The sequence below is a fragment of the Natator depressus genome, chromosome 2, assembly GCF_965152275.1.
Source record: "Natator depressus isolate rNatDep1 chromosome 2, rNatDep2.hap1, whole genome shotgun sequence".
Classification (NCBI taxonomy): Eukaryota; Metazoa; Chordata; order Testudines; family Cheloniidae; genus Natator; species Natator depressus.
This window is the reverse complement of record NC_134235.1, coordinates 248,483,815-248,504,281: the sequence shown is the minus strand read 5'-3', so window position 1 is coordinate 248,504,281 and position 20,467 is coordinate 248,483,815. Positions and strand designations below refer to the sequence as shown.

General features: G+C 43.3%; 1 protein-coding gene across 8 annotated transcripts in view; it reads left to right on the top strand.

Annotated features, from left to right (window-relative positions):
* The window catches only part of GALNT11 (polypeptide N-acetylgalactosaminyltransferase 11), a 103,340-nt gene that overhangs the window by 31,211 nt on the left and 51,662 nt on the right, over nt 1-20,467 (top strand). For all 8 annotated transcript variants that reach the window (XM_074946306.1, XM_074946310.1, XM_074946308.1 and 5 more), the window contains 4 exons: nt 2,026-2,192; nt 12,394-12,519; nt 16,020-16,269; nt 19,611-19,728. In XM_074946306.1, the coding sequence (XP_074802407.1) occupies nt 2,026-2,192; nt 12,394-12,519; nt 16,020-16,269; nt 19,611-19,728 (661 nt within the window). The remainder of the gene's footprint in view (nt 1-2,025; nt 2,193-12,393; nt 12,520-16,019; nt 16,270-19,610; nt 19,729-20,467) is intronic.

Genomic DNA, 20,467 nt, shown 5'->3' with positions numbered 1-20,467 from the left:
AACCTAAATTGGGTGTAAATTTACTGATACAAACTTAATGAGCACTAGGATTCACAGAAAGCTATTTTATTAGATCCAAGAGGTATCAAATAGTAACTGAAATATAGGTGGGGGGTTGAGGGGGAGAAAGCTTTCAGAAATACACTGTAGGAGAGCAATCTTCCTGATTCCAGGCAGGGCTAGATGACCTACATGCCTCCTCCATCTTCCTAATTATAGACCTTATGAGTCTAAGTATTCTAGAACAACGTTTGTAGCTTGATTTTTCTTTTTTCAGACACACAGAGCACTCCAACTCCCACTGAAGGTGTTACAAATTGTTGTGTTCAGTACCTTGAAAATCAGACCCTTAAAGTTTAAACATTCAAGTTAATGAGTGTTTGAAGGCTTGATGGAGCCTAAGAATGGCAGAGTACTCTGTCTTTATATACTAAGCCACATTGCTGCATGCTGATAAAGGTTGGGAAGGTGAGAAAAGCTGTCTTTAAATAGGGTCATTTCTTGATGTCAGGAAAATAGTGCTGTCTATCTAGTGACTTTCTCTTCAAAAGCACAAATTTTCTCTACTCTATTACACTTAGATAGAGTAAAGCAACCATCTGAATGCCCCAAGCGTGCCCCCCGCTCCAAATCATGGTGTAACTTTCGTTTTTGTTGTGGTTGCTCAATTGTGTGTAAATGTAATGGGCCATAGTTGTTGCACAAAAGCGCATATCCCTCCCAGAGCTGAATCCACTTGAATTCAAGTGAACAGGCTTCTTGACGCAACCACAGTTGCATTTTAGGTCCAGAGGTTTTTGCTACCACTTGATCCCCTCTCAAATGCCAGTATTGACAATTTACCTTGTATCGTATCAGATTTGTAGACATCAGGGAGAGAATTTGAAATAGGCAGATGAAAGTCCTCATATTTTTGCTGCAAGACTTTCAGTGCCTGCTCTAACTACTATGTGTTAGGAATCTGACCCTTTAGCATTGTATGTGTGAACTGTAGGTATGAGGCTACTCTATACTTTGTTGAGCCCTAACTTAAGTATTATGTTAATGAACATGTCTTAGGCCTGGTCTATACTACAGAGTTAGGTTGACATAAGGCAGTTTACGTTATCCACTAACTGTACACTCTACAGCCTTGCTCCCGCCGATGTAAGCACCCTATTGCACTGACGACATAACCACATCGTCCATGAGAGGCGCAGGGCTTATGTCAGTGTAGTTAGGGCGACACAATGTCTGTGTAGATGCTAGGTTACTTACCTCTATTGGCTGTCATTCTTGTCAATTTCACGGCTCCAGTGGAGCCATGAAATTGACAAGAAAGCTGGCTCCCAGCTCCCCAGCCTGTCTCTGCTCTAAAGCAGGGCTGCCACCCAGACTTCCAGCTCGGGCTGCCACCCAGGCTCCCAGCTCCCCACAGGGAGTCCTGCTGCCTTCCTGACTCCCTGCTCCTAGCCTGGCTGCTGCCACTCTGATCTGGGCTGCTGCCCAGGCTCTTGGCTCCCCACTGGGAGGACAGCAGCCAACCAGACTCTGGTCACGGATCTCCCTGCCAGGAGACTGTCTACCTTCCCCCAGGCTCTCGGCTCCCTGCTCCACACTGGGAGCATGGCTGTGTCTGGTGGGGAGCTCTGCACCTGGAGCCCGGTGCAGAGTCAAGATGTCGGGGGGGGGGGCAGGGGAAGCTGGGCTCCTGGTGGGGAGCTGCACATGGAGCTGAGAGCCCTGGCTCTCAGCCCCCCACGCTGCCCCTCTTAAGTTGGTGGAAGTGCTCCTGGTGAGGATGTGCACCACTGACAGAAGGAGGGCAGTGTGGACACGAGCCACTGCAGTAATTACCGCGGTGGCTGTAAGTTGACCTAACCTAGGTTGGCTTAAGTTTATAGTGTAGACATGCCCTGAGCGTAACACTGAGATGTAAGAGAACAATTTCTAATACAATATTAGTGTTGCTGTTTATGGAGCTTTGTCAGGAGGTGCAGTCCTGTACAGATGTACATTGAACATAAGTATGTCTTTTGTTTGTAGGTGCAGAGAAAAGTCCTACCCTTCTGATTTACCGTTTGCCAGCATAGTTATCTGTTTCTATAACGAAGCATTTTCTGCTTTGCTTCGGACAGTACATAGCGTACTGGATCGCACTCCAGCATATCTCCTTCATGAAATTATCTTGGTGGATGACAACAGTGAATTGGGTGAGTGACAATCTCAGTAATGCATTTGTGCTGGCGTTGCACATCTGTGCTTGCACCTACTGGAGATGTTCGGCTTTCCTGTCTCTTCCTATGCTTTTATCAATAAACCATGTATCGTGTAGACATGACCATTCAAAATAGTTAGGTTTTTAAACTTCACTTGGGCCAACTAGTTATGTGTTAATGTCAATAATAGTGAAGATTTAAGCAGCTGGGATCAGCTGAGCTATGCATAACCAATGACAATATATAGGAAAGTTTGCTGGGCCAGCCTGGTGTTTAGAATGGCTTATGCAGATGCTCTAAGAATAGATTCTTCAGGCCCAAACTCTCCACAAGCCTATATTTACTGCTGAAAAAGGGTTGCTTATACACAGTCCTGTGCCTCACAGTTGTTTGTGTGGCCATATAAGTTGCTGTAGCACTACAGATATAGTATGTGATTTCTGCCAGCTCATCAATTCAGTGGTGGTGTGGTGTACTTGGGAGCAGAGTCCAGCTTTTGGGCTGGGAATGCTGTGCATTACTCTTGGGCAATCTTGTGGTTGCCCCGGGGAGTGGTTTTCACTAGCTTTTGACGGAGCAGCTGTCCAGCCCTAGGAAACTGGAAGGGGGTCAGTGCAGTGGTGGGGCCCCTAAAGCGGGTAGGTCTGTCAGAATGAGTTGTCAAATATTTGTCTGTGGTTTAAAGATCATGCGCCAGCCCTTTTCTTTAGCACGCTCTGCAAATCAAAATAAGCCACTAACTTGGAAGCATTCTGGCATTTGAAAAGCTAAGCAGCAGCTGAGAAATATGTCTGTATAAACAGCAATTACAGCAGCATTGTGTGTGCTTCCTATTTTCTTGCTGTATAAACATCTGCAGCCTTATGTATCTCTTTCATCTGATCCTTTTTTAATATACATAATTAACTCCTCCTGTTTATCACCATCTGATTTCAGGCTTAAACTCTCTTGTCTTTGTGAGGCTGATTACATCTGTATGGTTTAGAATGGAATTCCCTTCTTGTTACAAAGCTAATTTGTTTCTATTGGGTCAGAGCAAATGTTAAAGTTGAAGAGAGAACTAGGATTAAATACTCTGTCTTTTGCCAATAAGCATGTTTAATGTTTAAATGCCGGTTTCGTGGTTGTCCTCTTGAGATTTGGAAGGAATGTGCATCCCACACCACAGAGTTTCTGGCACAACTTACTGCTTTCAAGTTTCAGAGCCTTTAAGTTCAGCAGTAAACTTACCTCAAAATTAAATCTTCAAATATGGCACTGACTAAACATAAACATCCTTCCTTGCTAACCAAGCCCTCTGACCCTGCTACTATTTTGGTATGTAGTTATTTTGAAAGCCTAGTTAGTCTCAAAGCCTTGGTGTGGTCATACTAATATTTCTAATTTTAAACCAGCCTCAAGTGGCTGGAGAATGGGGTGAGATTTCTTCAAACAAAAGGATTGGTGCACTCTCTCATTGATAGTGTAACAAACTAACGATGACATTGATACCTTCTTCTAATGGAAGAAATTTCACAAGTAAAAGAGAGCAGGGGTGGTTTTCTCATTAAGATCCTGGACCAGAACTTCAGTCCCTGGCTCTGTACAGATTTCTTGTGTGGTCTAGGGTAAATCACCAAATTCCTCTGTGCCTTCATTAACTGGTATAAAATGGAGATGATAGTACCTTCTTTCTCCTACCTTTTGTCTTGTTTGTTTAGCTCTTCAGGACAAGGATAGTCTCCGACCTGGAGTACCTGACATGGTCTGCTGCTTAGCCTTATATTCTGTCATGTAAAGCTCATGTCTTTGAATTTGGGTTTCCCTCAATAAGTTCCTTACACACATGAACAATTTAAAATGCCCTATACACTAAAGAAGCTTTTCTATGTCTCCGCTGGAAACCATTCAGGGGCTGGGTTCCCCCTCTTCACTCACTCTGGCTATCATCCTATCTGTTGATCTTCATCCAGGATTTTCCCTCTCTCTCTAGGCTACCTTCCCTCCTTGTGTGGTTTAATCCCTACCTTACTAAATGCAGCACAGAAGAAGGTGACCTCCATGACTTTGGCTGGTGCCATTCTTCCCTTGAGAAGAAGAGACCAAAGAGATGAAAATGAGGTGGGGAAGTATCTTCCTCAGCTGGGCCTCTTGCCATGCAGCTGTCCCACACTGTCCTAAAGCCACTTTTCTGCTTTCTCACGAAGAGAAGCCTCAACTACCTCAGCAGAGCACGATAGTGGCTGGAGTTGATTTCCAGAGCTCCCTTGCTTGCCTGAATGAGGGGAGAAGCTCTTCTTCAGGGGCAGAGTTGGCTTTTGGGTGCTGTGACAGACAAAATCAGCCTGCCCTGCTTACAAGAAGGCAAAAGAACCTCTCTAGTGGGGAAAGAGACACCAAGGCAGTCTTAAACCTCTGTTCCGGAAGTTACCTTAAAAAGCCCTCCAGGGGTTCCCTGGGGCCTAACCTTTTGTATTCCACTGTTTTCAGAGACTGTCCAGGGGGGCACACAAAATCTTCCGCTAATCACTTCAGCCATGTAGTGTAGCAGTAGTGATTTGCTATTCTGTTTTCTCCGTGGCAGGACCAGAATTTCTGGGGATTGGGAAAGGTGGGAGCATTTTTTGCTACTCTCCCCTGCCCCCAGAGCCTCACATGAAGCTTTTGTCCCCACTCTGTTAATTTTGATGTTTAGCCTTTCCTACTTTAATTTCATCATGTGAGTTCTCCATTTCCTGTAACCTCATAGCTATCTCTGCCTTGGGATACTAGATCAAATGAAGAATAGTTTAGGCAATGGTTTTCGTTCCTGTTCATAAGTCCTTCTGTTTTTGTGCAGCCCTGTCTCACTCATTTATATAGTATTATTGGGATGACGCATGTTGAGTATCCCTAACTCTCTATACGATTTCCTTCAAAACCATCTCTCTTACTCCTTCCTTAGCATATTGTACCATATTTAAGACGGGAGACAGACAGCATCCTTGAGGCAGACAGCATAGGGACCTTTGATTTACTCAGCAGGTGTCTCTCCTAGAAGTTTTAAGAAGGCTTTAGTCACGAGATATTGCTCTTTCAATATATTCACTGTCTGGGATGATGTCATGGTATTCCACAGCTTTTCCTCCCTATCCACTATCCACAAGACTTTACTGAAGTCTCATAATATGTAAAAATAATAGCTGGAATGCCTTTTGTTTTTTCACTATCTCCCTTAAAAGAAATGCCTGGTTCTTCATGTGAATGTACAGTTTTGCCTTCCACATACATCCAGGGGTGCTGGAACTAGAGGTGCAGGTACATGGTTTCCACTTTCAGCACCCCCACCATGAAAATTGTTCCAATGCCCCTGCATCCATCTATTAGACAAGATGGTCAGGGATGCAACCCCATGCTTGGGGCGACCCTAAACCTCTAACTGCCAGAAGCCACCAGCTCTCTCCTTGTGTCTAATGATGAGCTTGCTCCCCACAGACTGGGGGACACCAATTCAAAGCAGCACCAAATTCTGCCAGAACAACAGATGCAAAACCTGTAGACATATTTCCATTGCTATGACAATCAGCACACCTTTCAAGATCCATAGGTTGTACACATGTCTATGACAAATGTGGTGTACCTCATCCAGTGCAATAAATGCCCCAATAATAACTCTGTGGGTGAAATCAGACAATCACTATGCTTTTGAATGAACTCATACAAGAAAATAAGACAAAAACAGCCTATCACCTGTAGATGAACACTTCACAAAGTGATTATTCTCTATATCTCACCTCTCAGTCCTCATTCTTAGAGGAAATCTGCACACCTTTGAAAGGTGAGTCTGGGAGCTTAAATTCATAACCATGCTAGACACTAAAAAGCATGGACTGAATAGAGATACTGGGTATATGGTTTATTACAGCCATCTATAACCCACTAACAACTCCTCTTCCCTTCCAGCTGCCTCCCCCCCCGCCCCCCGCTCCCCTATGATGGGAAAATTGTTAACTGGCCACTTCATCTTGAATGATCCTTTTGAAATGTGTTAACTACTTACGTTAAATAATCTGTTCCACCTTGTATTTAGCTGTGACAATGAGTATGTTTTCCAGACTGAGAGAGCGCTCTGTGTATGCTCGTCTCTCTCGCCAAAAGAAATTGGTCCAATAAAAGATATTACCTCACCCACCATGTCTCCCTAAGAGTATGTCTACACGGCGATGTAAGCTCAGGGTTAGTGGGACTTGAGTCCGCTGATCCATGTTGGGGGGAACCCTGGGCTTTGAGCATCTACATTGTAATTAAACCCTATTTTAAGGGTTTTCTTACCCTAGAGCTCTGGGGCTCTGGCAACCACACCACAGTGCGCAGACTCCAGTCAAAGTAACCATATCCCAGAGTCCCTAGCACCCCCTCACCCCCAGTCGAGCCCTAGGACCGTGGTGCACTGTGGGAAAACTTTACTGCCTTTGCCCTGCATGTTGCAGGAAGTTTGAACAGCCTCCAACACAGCCTGCCAACCCGTCATTTTGGTCTGTGCTCTCCAAGCTACAAGAGCCAACAACATGGAGGAGGTGCCTTTTCATGAACTTCTCTTGCTTGCACGTTTACTCCAGTGTCAGGAAACTGGCAGAGCATCCATGAAGCGCTGGTGGACACATTGGTGGTGTTTTCTGTTTCACGAAAGCTACCTGATGGATTTCCTGATGGAGCAGCAGGAGGAAGAGGAGGATCTGTTGCCAGCCAGTTGGGGTTGGAAAGTTGATGGAGAGTAGAGTGGGGGGCTGAGGCTTCTGAGGCAACGAGGCATGTGGTTTACCCTGAGGAGGTAGGCATTAAAGCTATTCCAGAGGTAATTGCTGGCTTTCAGTGAATGGGGTTTCCTAATTGCGCCAGGCCATTGATGGGACTCCTTTGTCCTCCTCAAGGAGTACCTGAGTACGTAAACTGCAAAGGCTCCTACTCCATTGTTATGCAGCCACTGGTGGACTACAGAGGCAGATTTATGGATGTCAGTGTGGTCTTCACAGGAAAAGTCCATGATGCCAGGGTTTTTTTACCATTTGAGAGTATACATTCATGAATAGGCTGGGAAACTGTTCCCACCAAATGACATTGACATAAACAGTGATACTGTCCCCACTATTATTCAGGGGGACCCCACATACCCCTTTTTGCCTGGGCTTATGAAAACTTATCCAGATTGCAGAGGACCTGGCAAAAGAGGGTTTAATTACACTCTCAGCACTTGTAGAATGGTTGGTGAATGTACTTTTGTCAGATGAAAATCCTGTTGGAGATGTCTACAGACCCATTTGGATGCCAATGTCACCAGCGCTGTCCACATCACTGTGGCTGGCTGTGCTTGTCACAACTGTGTGAAGCCAGAGGTGTGCCATTTCCCCTTGAATGGACCTATGACAGGGAGGGTACTGTAGATTGGTACCCTCAGCCAGAAGGTGCAGCTACCACTGCAGGAGCTGCCTGCACCCGGGCAGCAAGTCAGGGATGCTTTGTTCTCATGTTATGAACTGACGTGGCCCAAAGGAGGCAAGGGAATAGTACCTGTACAAATGTGCTTGTGGGGGAAACCTGGCTCATTAATTTTTTGGAACGGGGGGGCAGTGCTTGGGAGGAGCATGGGCTTGATTGCTATGCAATGCAAGTCTGAATGACATGATGAATAACGAATTTGGTTAGATGGGGGGGGTGTACAAAGGCTGTACAAATGAATTCTATTGAAATGTGAATTGCTCCACCTAGTTAAATAGAGGAACACTGTTTGTTTACTAATGCTTAATTGCTCCCGAACATGTTTTTAGCTTTATCATCTCAAATCATGGTTGTATGATGTGGTGCAGTGATAGCAGTAAACTTCCTTGAAAACATAACGTTTTATTTGTAAACACATCTTAAAGCAGAAAACCACTCAGTCATTTGGGCAGGGCAGCTGCCACATCAACAGCACTCCCCTCCCCCCCGGCAGGAAATAGTTAAGACCTGACACAATCCCCCTACGTGTCCCCTGCCCCCAGTTCTTTTCCCTTCTTTACATGTTTTCCCCCTCATTTGGAAGCCGGGGAGGGGATCTGGAAGAAGGAAGGCTGCGTGGGGTTTAGTTGCACTGCCCAGCCTCTCTCATGAGTCCTGAACGCATGGGCCGCCCCAACATGGAGTAGTCCAAGCTACTGCTGGGCTGAGGGGACGTTTGGGCATCATGGCATGATGTGAGAGAGGGTGCAGGTGTCGGAGCTCTTGCTGCCATTATGGAAATAAGTTGCTGAAACAGTTCTCTGTGCGCTCTGTCCTCCTCCCTTAGCCACTGTTCATGTTCCGGGAACTGCTTTGCAAGCGCCAGCTCCCTTCCTGAAAACCTGTCCTTTACCTGGGTGGTGAGCCTCACTTTCCTCCTGCCTGTCAGTGGGCCATTGTTCCCATCTTTTGTCCCTCTTCTTCTGGTACTAGACCTGCTGGTCTGTCCTCTCAAGAGCATCAACCATAATTTCATCATGGAAACGCTTCCTTTTGGAACGGTCTGGGAAAGGTACATTGGGCCAGGGATGGAGTTCCTGAAGAATGGAAGGCAATAGATGTTGAAGGGCCTGAAATAGGACAAGACACAGAGGGTTATTGTCTAAAGTAGCTCCGTGGAGGAGCACAGAGTTAATTATTGTGAAATTTCAATGGCAGAAAATGTAACATTCCTAAACTGAACCGACACATATTGTGAAGGGGATGCATCAGGCCTCATACTGTCTCTGGACACAGCCCGGTTAATTGCAGTTACAGAAGTGCAGAGACAATGGTAAGGTTAAAATTATAACCTTTATTCTGTTTCATAAAAATTTTATAACTAATTACCATATGAAGGGGTGTTTAGTGCCCTCTCTGCAAAGGTTTTTTCTGTCACTTCAGGCCTTTCGTATTTTGGAAGACATAACAGTTTTTGTGGTGCTCTATTGGCAAAGGGAGATGTTGTTCCAAGCTGCTGGAGGAAAACCTGCAGTGTATGCAGCAGAAGTATTCCAACTAATAGTCACTGAACAGCACATCTGTGAGTGGAGTGAGCTAGTCAGCTATATTGAGGGGCTTGGAAAATATGCTCTTCCTGGCAGTGTGACTAATTACCAGGAGTTCTTGTTTCAGGAAGAGTTTGCAGCTATCAGCAGCCAGGGTTGGGTCAGCAGCCATGAGGGAATTAACATGATACTGTGTTAGCTCACACGTGGCTTACCCTGTTATGGCTGCACACAAACATGCCTCTTTACTCCACCCGGCACAGTTCTGGGAAATAACTGACACTACACTCGAACTGAAATGGACTAGATTTGGAAATAGCGCGCGCGCACACACACGCTCACTCACTCGCACTCTCCCTCGCCCAGGAGGAGTGATTACAGAGTGGCAAATATCTTCTTATTGACAGGAAAACACGAATGACCCTAGCAAACCTCTGAGACAGTTAAAATAACCTTTACAGCTGTTCAAGTGTTTGAAATTCCAAATCACCATTTTGAGCTTCATGTGTTGGGTCGGGAGGAGGAAGAGTGGGATTGGGGAGGCCTGGCTGCTGTGATACAGTCAGCCATTAGTGGCTAAACATTGGAAGCTGGGTCTTATCATTTTTGTATTGCTTCTTACAGCAGAAGCCCCTCCATTACTGTAGCAGTGCACTTCAAGTCAGACACTTCTCAGGCTCTGGGGTAGCTTCTGTCTCCACCAGGTTCTCTGCAGGCTCAGCAGCAGGCTGTTCCATGGGAGAGGATCAAAGAGTTCTTCCAAATAGGGACTGAGAATTTGCAGTTGAGCCTCATCCACAGCCTGCTCTGGGACTGTTTTCATTTAAAGTCACTTCATGTTCACTGGGAGCCTGCTGCTGGCTCCTGTCAGCCTTCATGCTGGATTCAAGGGCCAGCAGGGCATCATCCTGGCTGACCAGGTCATCGTGATCCATGGTTGGCTCCGTGCTGGGCGCACTGCCCAGGACCCAGTCAAAGTCCTCATAAAATGGGCAAGTTGCCCGATGTGCGGTTCTTGTCCCTGGTCTTCCAATACTCGCTCTTCAGCCTCTTAATGCGCTCTCTGCACTGATCACCTGTCCGGAAAATCTGCAGAGCTGACAGCTTTTTAACTATCTGCTGCTATGCCTAGTCATTCCTGGTGATTTTTCTGAAGTCCACAGTTTTACGGGCTTTGCACCAGAGGTTCGCCAAAATCTGGCAGTGCTCCCATGATGAGGAAGCAGCTTGCTTTGCCAAGGCTCAATTGGTTCGCTCTCCATTGCAAACCCAGGAGGCTCTCTGATGGTGTGCTTGCAGATCGGTGATCAGAAGAGAAGGGGTGAATGCTGACCTGGACTGCTGCCATTTGGCAATGGGTGTGTGTGTGTGTGTGTGTGTGGAAGTTCTTTTTTCAGTAGAGTGGATTGCAGGTTGTTGGGATAGAAAGCACTAAAGAAGTTGTCCCATGGAATTGTGGGATACTTCTAGATTCCCAGAACCCGAGTCAAGCAGGGCTGCATCTATACTGCAAAGCAATAGGGCTCAGCCCCTGGCTCCCAGCTTGACCCAAACTGGGTCTGAGCCCTGGGTTAGTGCAATGCAGTGTAGACGGAAGAGGGTGTGTTTAGGCTGGAGTCCGAGCTCAAGCACGGACTTACGTTGCAGTGTAGACATCCCCTAGGAAGCCAGGAGTGAAGATGGGTGGGTTACTCTGTAATAGCTCTATTCTGTGTGCTCCCCTGAAGCTCTGGTATAGGCCACTGTTCAAGACCGGATGCTGGGCAAGATGGACCATAGTGTGACCCAGTATGGTCACTGTTCTGTTTTTATGATATATAAAGACGGTATCAGGAATTTCTTTTTGCTTCTTCACCATCTCCCTGATAAAAAATTGCCTTGTCCTTTGTAAGAACGCACAGCTTTGCCCTCCTCATCCATTCCACTGATGTATTAATCCTGTTGACAATGACTTTGCTCTTCTTATAACTGATGTCTAGCAGGCCGACGCGATTTCTCTCTACTATGCTACTTCTACTCCAATGTTTCTTCCACTTCTGTAAAATCTTCCATAACCCTGGTCCTTGTAATATCCCAGCTGGCTGGCTGTTTCACTGTGACTTCATTTGTTCTTTTCCATGTCTCTGTGTGCTCAGTTACTCTTCTCCAGTATTCTGGCTTTCATCAGTCCCTCCCCCCAATGACAGTAGCCTGCTGCCCGCCTTTCCTTTACGTAGGAAATGTTGGCATTGAAAAGACTGAGGAAGTACAATGCCTCTTACCATCATTATATACTTGTATTACGGTGGTACTTACAGGCCGTAATAATGATCTCTGCTCTTCTTCAAAAGCATGTGCTTCATCCGGAGTGTGTTTTGATCCTCCTTGGGTTCTGGAAAGGTGCAATCGGAGTCATAAACTACTTTGCATATCTTTTAGGCACTATTTTGCAAAAGCAGAGAAAAAGATGGACCAATACTTTCATTATCCATACCTGTTGATAGATGTTTTCCCCCTCAAAGGCATTAAGGTTTATTTTAGAGTGGTGATCTTTGTAGGACACTGCTAACTTAAATCACACAACTGTCTGAAAGTGTTATTTGTAGCAATAGCGGATATAACACCTAAGATAGCTACATTGGAAAGAGATGAGAGAGAAATATTCCTTTTTGTGTTAATTAATTTTTTATTATTAGCACCTAGAAACCCCAGTCATAGACAAGGACCCCATTGTGCTTGGTGCTGTACAAACACAGAGCAAAACAAGATGGTCTCTGCTCCAAAGAGCTTACAATCTAAGTATAAAACAAGAGACAGCTGGTGGATACAGATGGATCTATACAGGAACAAGGAAACGTTGAGACAGTATTGGTCAGCATGATAGGCTACGCTGTCGACACACAGCACTTGGCCAGTTCCATCCTTTTCCCCATACAGCCAGTTGCCATTTTGTCTCCATGGATGTCTCACACAGCAGCAGGGGAAAAGAGAAACACTTAATAGGATAACATGATTGCAAAGCTACAAAAAGTGGCAAGGGGACTTGGGATTGGGTGTACTACCTGGAATGACTTCACTGAAATGGAACAGAATTCATGTTGAAGGTTGTCAACTAACATCTAAAGGAGGTTTTTGATCACTCTGCATGCTACACAGTTTTGCTGTTTTTACTCTACATGCAGCTGCAGTGAAGCTATGACTAAATTGGCTTCCTGTATTTGTTCTCTTGTTTGCAGTTGATTTGAAAAAAGACCTAGATGAATATGTCAAAAAAAATCTTCCAAGAAACACAAAGCTGGTAAGAAATGAAAAGCGAGAGGGGCTGATTCGAGGAAGAATGATTGGAGCATCTCATGCTACAGGTATACCCTGTCTTTTCTTTCCTTTAATACGTTCTCCATACACCTAAGCAGCAGCTGTGTTGTAGCCACAATCCGTCCAGCCAAGGAGTATCTGACATATTCCAGATGGTGATGGGCTTTTTGTTAGGTAAAGGGGATGATGATGAGTGATGTGATGCACTTGCTTTCCTTTAGTGGACTGAACTTACAGCTTATGCAGCAATCTCTTGATGGCTAAGGGGCAGAGAATCAGTCAGATTTCCTATAAGTCAGTCCTTGGCATCACTTATTATTCACTGTTTGGTGTTTTTTACATGTGTTTGAGCTCATGTTAGTTCAGATAAAAATCACTGAGCCATCTTGGTACTCTTTCCTACAACATTTGTCAGTGTTTATTTTGTATTTAGTTACTCCAGCTTTATTCTGTGGCAGTTGATACATTAATAACTTTTGCATTAAAGTGCATTTACAGGTTTAACTGTTTAAGTAAAGCTGTCACCATGTAAGATATGGCAGCTTGCTAGAAATGAAGTGCCTTCAAAAGAGTCATACTCAGTACATAATGAATGAAAGGGAAGCTTTGAGAAGAGTAAGTGGCCACCAGACATGATCATTCTTTCACTTTGCTGAGTTTGGAGACCTGGGCAGGATTAGGGAACAGTTTTCCTATAAAACAAAAGTAGATCAGGACTCTGGCTTTACCTGACTGCTCAAGCAGCTGGTCATAAGAAGTGGTGCTGACAGACTGTAATTCACACAAGTTCTGTATGATTAGCTTTCTTACAAGTAGCAGGGATTTCATTTATGGGAAAATAAAGAATTTTTTTGCTAATGAAGAAAATAAATTGAAGCTTTCAGCTTGATTTGTGGGAAGGAAGTCCACCACCTGAATACCTTTTAAGCACCCTTCATATGTGTTAGCTCCCCCTACAAGAAACAAGAGGCAAAAAGATCAGTCGGTACTTAGCAGTGTTGGCCAGAGCCTGCCCTCACTTGCATGTAAATCCAGAATAAATCAATTAATTTCAGCAGATTTACACACTGTGTAAGTGAAGGAAGAATTTTGCCTGTGCATGTGTTTTAGAAAAACAACCCCCTTCCCCCTGCCCAACCAGCCTTTTTCTATAACCTAAATTTTGGGTCCCAATTGGCCCAGGTGTCCCTTTTAAATCGTACCAAAATTAAACCAGTGAGGCAATTTACTTTTGCAGTAAATGCATCTCAGTTCATTTAGATTAATTTGCTCTAATTGGGAAGAGCAACAGTGGTTCACGAACTTTGGTAAAACAGTGCAGGATTTTCTCTCCCCCATCCAAGAGCCCAGCTTATTATATATTGGATAACATACATGCAGAATACTTTGCCTCAAGTGACAGCTGTTGAACTGTGAGGTATTTTGCTTTCTCATTAAGGCACTTTAGAAAGACTCCTGAGTAAGCTACTAATTCACATGCATGGCTGAGCTACTTCTCACCTGTAGTATTTCAGTTGTCATTACAGTAGTTAATTGGGATAGAATATATCTGTGCTTTATGTAGCCAGGGTACATTTTATGTTAATGTACATTATGGATAAATTCTTTGGCATGTGAGAGACTGTGTGCTACAAGATAATTTCTAAATTAGTCTGTTACTTGTTAGCATTGTAATAGCATGATCCAGAAAGAAAACCACTATTGAAGTTCCTAGGTTATTGACTTGAACATTACTTGTTACCTCTCTCTGTATCTAGTTCATATACCACTCTCTTCACCATGATATGTATCAAGTCCTCTCCCATCTCTCCTCAATTATCCCAATATCACATCACTTTTCTCTTCTAAAATAAAATTTCAGAATAATTTTTACACTGACTAAGCCTGGAGACTTCTCCTTTATTCCCAGTGGTCCAGATTTTAGCATCTCTAATTGTGGTGAATAGTCCCACACAAACTAATGGCTCTTACAAGGAGTAGGGTGCTACTTAATGTGAGTAAGACTAGCAGAATCTGTCCCTAATAATATTGGCCCTGACTTTGCTCTTACATCACGAATTACTGGGTGCAGGGCTGATGAGAGAGGACAAAGAGGGGACAATTGTGCTTGGACCCTGAGCTCAAGGGGGTCCCCAAAATGTCTGTAACATAAGTGTAAATAAAATCAAATAGGAGGGGGTGGGGCCTTAGCAAATATGATGCACTGGGATCCCAAATTTCTCTTGACAGGCCTGAGATTCTGTGGCTATGTTATGCAGGAGATAGGGCTAGATAATTATAATGGTCCCTTGTGGCCTTAAATGCTACGGATCTGCGATACACCAGTGTAAAACTGGTGGTCACACTCTGAGTTTAAGTGGTCTCTGTGTGTATTTGTTTCATATACATATCTATATATCTATCTATATAAAGTTTGTGTGTGTATATGGCAACACAGCACTGAATCTGGTTAAAATGCTTACCAAAATATGAAACTCTGCCAAAGGAAATATTGTGAATAACTGCACATTTGAGCAAGAAATTACTTTAAATGTGAATAGTCAAGATTGATGATGTGAAACTTAGTTTGTCTGTGAACTACCTGAATGAATGGTGGTTTCTTCATGTGAGGTTCCTTGTATGCTTATCAGACCACGAGTGTCTTCCAGTTACCTCCCCCTGCATTACACCTTCGGTCTCCACGGATCTTCTGTTGCATGAGTAAGACTGCACAACACTCATTGTGGAGCTTTTTTGATAGTCTTTTTTTGGTACTTAACTGGCTTGTGATATCAGCTCTTCAGAGTCTTCCACCCCTCTGGCTACTCATGTCTAGCTCTCAGACAAGGGGATGCTTCCTTTGTTTGGCTTTTTGAGGATCGGTGTGGAGGATTATAGTGATAGGAGAGAATCCTCTGGGCCTTGTCAGGGTGGTGGAGAATCTGTTTGAGCTGCGAAAAAATACCTGCAGTAATGGCATAATCCAGGTCTCATGGAACTCAGCGGAAGGACTTCCTTGGACTTTAATGGGAGCTAGAACAGAATAAATGCAGTAATTAAAAATTGTTGGAGTGACGGGGGAACAAGAGTTGTTTCATTCTCACAGCAGGGGAGCTTCCCATTATTGTTAGTGAACTGTGCTGCTCTCGCAGTCTGTGCAGGGTATGTAGAATCATATGCATTACTTTGTAATCAGTATTATTGCCGATAGTTAAGTTCTGTACTCTGCTCCTTCAGGCTAGACGGTAAGATTTCTCTGCAGGAAACCCTTTTAGCAGCAGCGGACTCAGAGATGATTGCTACCATCAAGGTTTTATTTGGAAATTGTATTCCGCCCCCCCTTCCCCAGTTATATTTGATATACTTAGTACTGATACCTGTAAAAGTGCTGCTGTCTTTACAATGCAATATATCCTAGTGGATTTCTTTAGATAATAATTCCGATCCAGAGGAGATGACATCTCCCTCTGTTGTGTATGCTTTCAGTCCTCTGATAGAAATAATCTGTGTATATATATTTAGTATTTTCACAGACCTGCATATTTTTTATGCTTTTTGTTCTTCTCAGGAAAAGTGCTGGTGTTCCTGGACAGCCACTGTGAAGTGAATGAGATGTGGTTACAACCTTTGCTGGCGCCAATCAGTGAAGACAGCAAGACGGTGGTGTGCCCGGTGATTGACATAATCAGTGCTGACACGCTCATCTACAGCTCTTCCCCCGTTGTGCGTGGAGGGTTTAACTGGGGCCTGCACTTTAAATGGGATCTTGTTCCTTTGTCAGAATTAGAAGGACCTGAGGGAGCCACTGCGCCAATCAAGTAAGATTTCGCCTGCCTGTTGGGAAGCAAGTTGACAATTATAAGTAATGTGCGGTAAATAGAGACCAGCTCATAAATGAGATGTGTAGCTTTAAAAGCAGAGACTTGCATTGCCAAGGGTCGGTCTGTCTCCGTTTTTATTGAGTTAGTTTAAGAGAAAATTAAACTTTAACAACAGGAAAAGGCTAGCCTCACCAAATTTGCCTGCTTTTAAAGGGCAAGAAAAACACCTTTTTAGAGATTTCTATAGCACCATGTTTGCCATGGTGCTCTACAGACAGGTAAGACATGGTCTGTGCCCTGAAGAGTTTACAGGCTATTCTATATGTATGTAAACATGTATTATCCAGTACCTTAATAGTAGAGCTATGTATTGCTATATGTTTGCCTCAATGATGCTTATTTTGATTATCAACTGTGCCATAGTGATATGCTGTGTATCCATCTGGCATGAGTTCTGGAACGTTTGTGGCCAAATGTTAACGAAAGGCTAGCTTTGGAAAATTCTTCTCTTTCGTAACAAGAAGGCAAATGTCATGGTCAGTGATAGAACAGTTGTACCAGTTTTTCTCAAAAGCTTTCATGTCAAGAGTCTCTTCTTTCCGTTCAGATAGTCTTTTAAATTTTTTTCTTTTAGATTAGCATTTATCTTGGTATAAAGCTTTCTACTTGAACGTGCACGGATGCAAAAGCTGCCTCAAACCGTTAGCCAAGCCATCAAGCTTTGTGGTGAATGCTTTGAAATCATCCATCCTTTCTATGGTCAACCCTTGGAGTCCGACCTGAAGTGCTTCCCAGGATCATTCTTCAAGGCAAAAGATGAGCACTAGGACTTGGCAGCACCTTCTTTGATGTTTCTACTATACAATAGGTGTCTGGTGGCCTATCAGAAATAAACAGTATCAGTCCAATTCCTACTGGATGTGTCCATGTTATAAAATTGCCACCACCTTTGGAAACTTTGTCTTAGCAGAGAGGGCAGATATTGGTTAGGCACTGCAGTAGAAATGGCTTGTGCAGGGGAATCCCTCCAAGAGCAAGGCTGAAACTGGCAGAGCAATGTGGAGAAGCTGATATGTTGCATGTGTTCTCTAGTTTAGAGGTCTTCAGTCTCTCGGGCTGTTAATCCAGCACCATTCATTGACACTAGGTTGATTTCATAAAAAGGGAGCTTTAATCAAAACAATTAAACTAATTTCTGGCAGAATGTTAGTGCTTTATTACATTTTATCGCTGGGATGGGCTCTGAAACTTGGCTGTGTTTTTGTCCTCCTCTGCCCTTGGAATGTGAATTAACAATGCTTCGAGATGACATAAGCTGCTCCAACACTGGTTTGAAGACCATGCATCAGGTTTTCCACATCGGGTTTTCCCACCAAAAGGCTTGACCTAAGGAAGCCAAGAAACTTCTCATGGTATTTCTTAATAAACTGGCTCAGCAAGAATCTATTTGGGAAAAGATCACTGCAGGTATTTCTGAAGTTAGAAGACACATGGGAGAAGAGTGGAGGAGATCCATCAAAGAAAATTTTAAATTAGGAATCTTGGTTAGAAATAATCCACCATGTGCCTGAAGATGCAGTCCTCTGTGTAGGCAAAGCAGCCCGTCTTCCAAGGATTCTGGGATTGAGCCCAAAGACAATGTTGGTACTTAAATGGAGTCCCATCATCTACAATGACTAAATTTCCTGAGTTTGAGAGTGACTTCCCCATTTAGAGAAGCTCTCGCATTGCTTAAACAATATTCTAAAAGTTTGTTTTTTAAAATCTCTGAATATCACTTTCCACCTAATGGAAAGTCTTTTGTTTTGTCATCTATTTAGAAACCTTCATAATCCAAATGTGCTGGATTCTTCTCTACCCAGATGTTAGAGGGACAAATCCTACAGCAGAAGACCATGTCAGAACAAACAAGGGAATCCAGACTTAGGGCTGCTTACCCTGGACGCTTTTATTGCATTTTTACTGACTAGGATTGTGGAATGCCTGTCTTTAGCCACTGCCACATGGCATGTTTGCATGGACTGCTCTTTCCTCCCCCCGTCTCCTTGCCTTACACTTTGCCAGGGCAACAGCAGACGGGGACTTCCTGCTTATAAAAAGAGGTATTGGTCATGCAGGAACAATTTAGGATGTAGGTTGTAGAATAGTAACTAACGTACAGATGTTTACAAAATATATTGGTTTCAGAGTAGCAGCTGTGTTAGTCTGTATTCGCAAAAAGAAGTCTGTTAGTCTCTAAGGTGCCACAAGTACTCCTTTTCTTTTTACAAAATATATTGACACAGTAAAAATGCTACATAAGAGGCAGTGCATAGAAGGGACAAAGAGCTGGAAAACCTCCGGCGAGAACAAATACTCAACTGTAGAAGAGTTATAACAATTGGGGGATAACCTGATGATTTTATTAATGATGAAACATCAGTACTCCTGATTTTACATTCAGTTTGTGAGACAAGATAAATAATTTAATTATACCTCATTAGGTTTACTGGACTGTATACTTTAAGCTTGATCCTTGTTTCACATAGAAAGGGAATTATTACTTACTTCAGGTGATACCAGAAAGTACAGTGTACACTGGAATATATTTTTTCCCCAGTCAGGTCAGGACCAGCCTATATTAGCCCTTTGTTCATGAGAGGGAAATATACAATCATTTTGATTTGTACGCACATCACTGTACATTTGTACATATAATGAACAAGTACATCCATACATGTTACATCCAGAGCAACGTAATCAGTTAACCAGATAATGTAGGTACTGTGTTAGAGCTAAAGAGACAAAAATATAACCTGACTGGTTACTAGGCAGGGTGGCAGTGCACTTATGCTGGTGATGTCATTGCAAAAGAGTAATTTGGTTTCTATGCAGCCAGCTATTTGCATTTGAAGGAAGACTGAGGGCTTGTCTTCATAGTCCTGCATTTTGGACTATGGGTGCATGGATGGCCGTGTGCACTAGCATGCTGTGCTGTCACTTCCCCATGTGGGTGCTGTGGGCACAAACTAAAAGGTACCTCGCTCACATTAGCTTAGTGTTGTTTAAAGGTACACATCAGATAAATGTATGTTGCACAGTTATACGTGATGGAACAGCGAGAGATCATAGATCATATTTATACACTGTCCTTTAAAAATAAATAAATTATAGGATCTTTTGAGACCTGGTCTGATTACTTCAATCCTGCAGTCATAGTCAATGGGGTCCAACCATCTGGATCCAGTAGTAGGACTGGGGACTTGATGATTAAGCTAAAGTAACTTTTTTTTTTTTTTTTTTTAATTAAAACGAGTGTGTAGACAATGGGAACTCATTTTTAACTTTTTCTCTTCTAGGTCACCTACTATGGCAGGAGGTTTGTTTGCTATGGATAGAGAATACTTCAATGAACTTGGACAGTATGATAGTGGCATGGACATCTGGGGAGGAGAAAATCTGGAAATATCATTTCGGGTAATTGGTTTGTATTACAGTAGGTGCTCTACTTGTTCCCTTAGCTAAGCAGAGATTCATTAGCATTGGAATTTCTGTTTGCCTATTGAAGGTATATGGGGCCTTCATTTTCCTTTCAAAGGATGCTTTCAACTTACAAAATAACACTCTGAAATTTCTGATCCACTACTGTAAGAACTAATTTGATTGTAACTGGAAGTTTAAAGGGGGGAAAAATGTTCTCCCTTTTGACTTTTATTCTATAGTGTTTGACAGCACTTATCTTTAGTCACTTTTACAGTTTCCCCTTTTGTTTGTCTGCGTCTTTCACACAGCATAGGGAGAGGGAGAGAGACTTGAAAAAAGAGAATATGGTTTGTAAAACGACAAATTTGGCAGGAGGAGACACCGGCAGCGTGAAACTACTTTTTACTCAGTTGGTGAAATTGACTCAACTTCAAGCTGCCAGTTGCCCTTTTAATATAAACAGGTTTATTTACATAACATTTCTGTAGGCTTATAGGCTCTTTACAAACCTGCTAGAATCCTTCTCAGAGGAGCTTGAATCCCAGTTTAGACAGGTACTGTACAAATTAGGGATCATGCAGCAGATTAGTCTGAGCTGTTGAAGAAAGATGGGCAGAAAGTTACTGTCGGCAGGTTCCACTCTAATTGGTTCATTAGGCTTGTGTTACATTTTATCTCCTCTTTGTTCACAGGGTAGAGATTTAAAAATAATTAAACTGCTTTGAACTTTTTT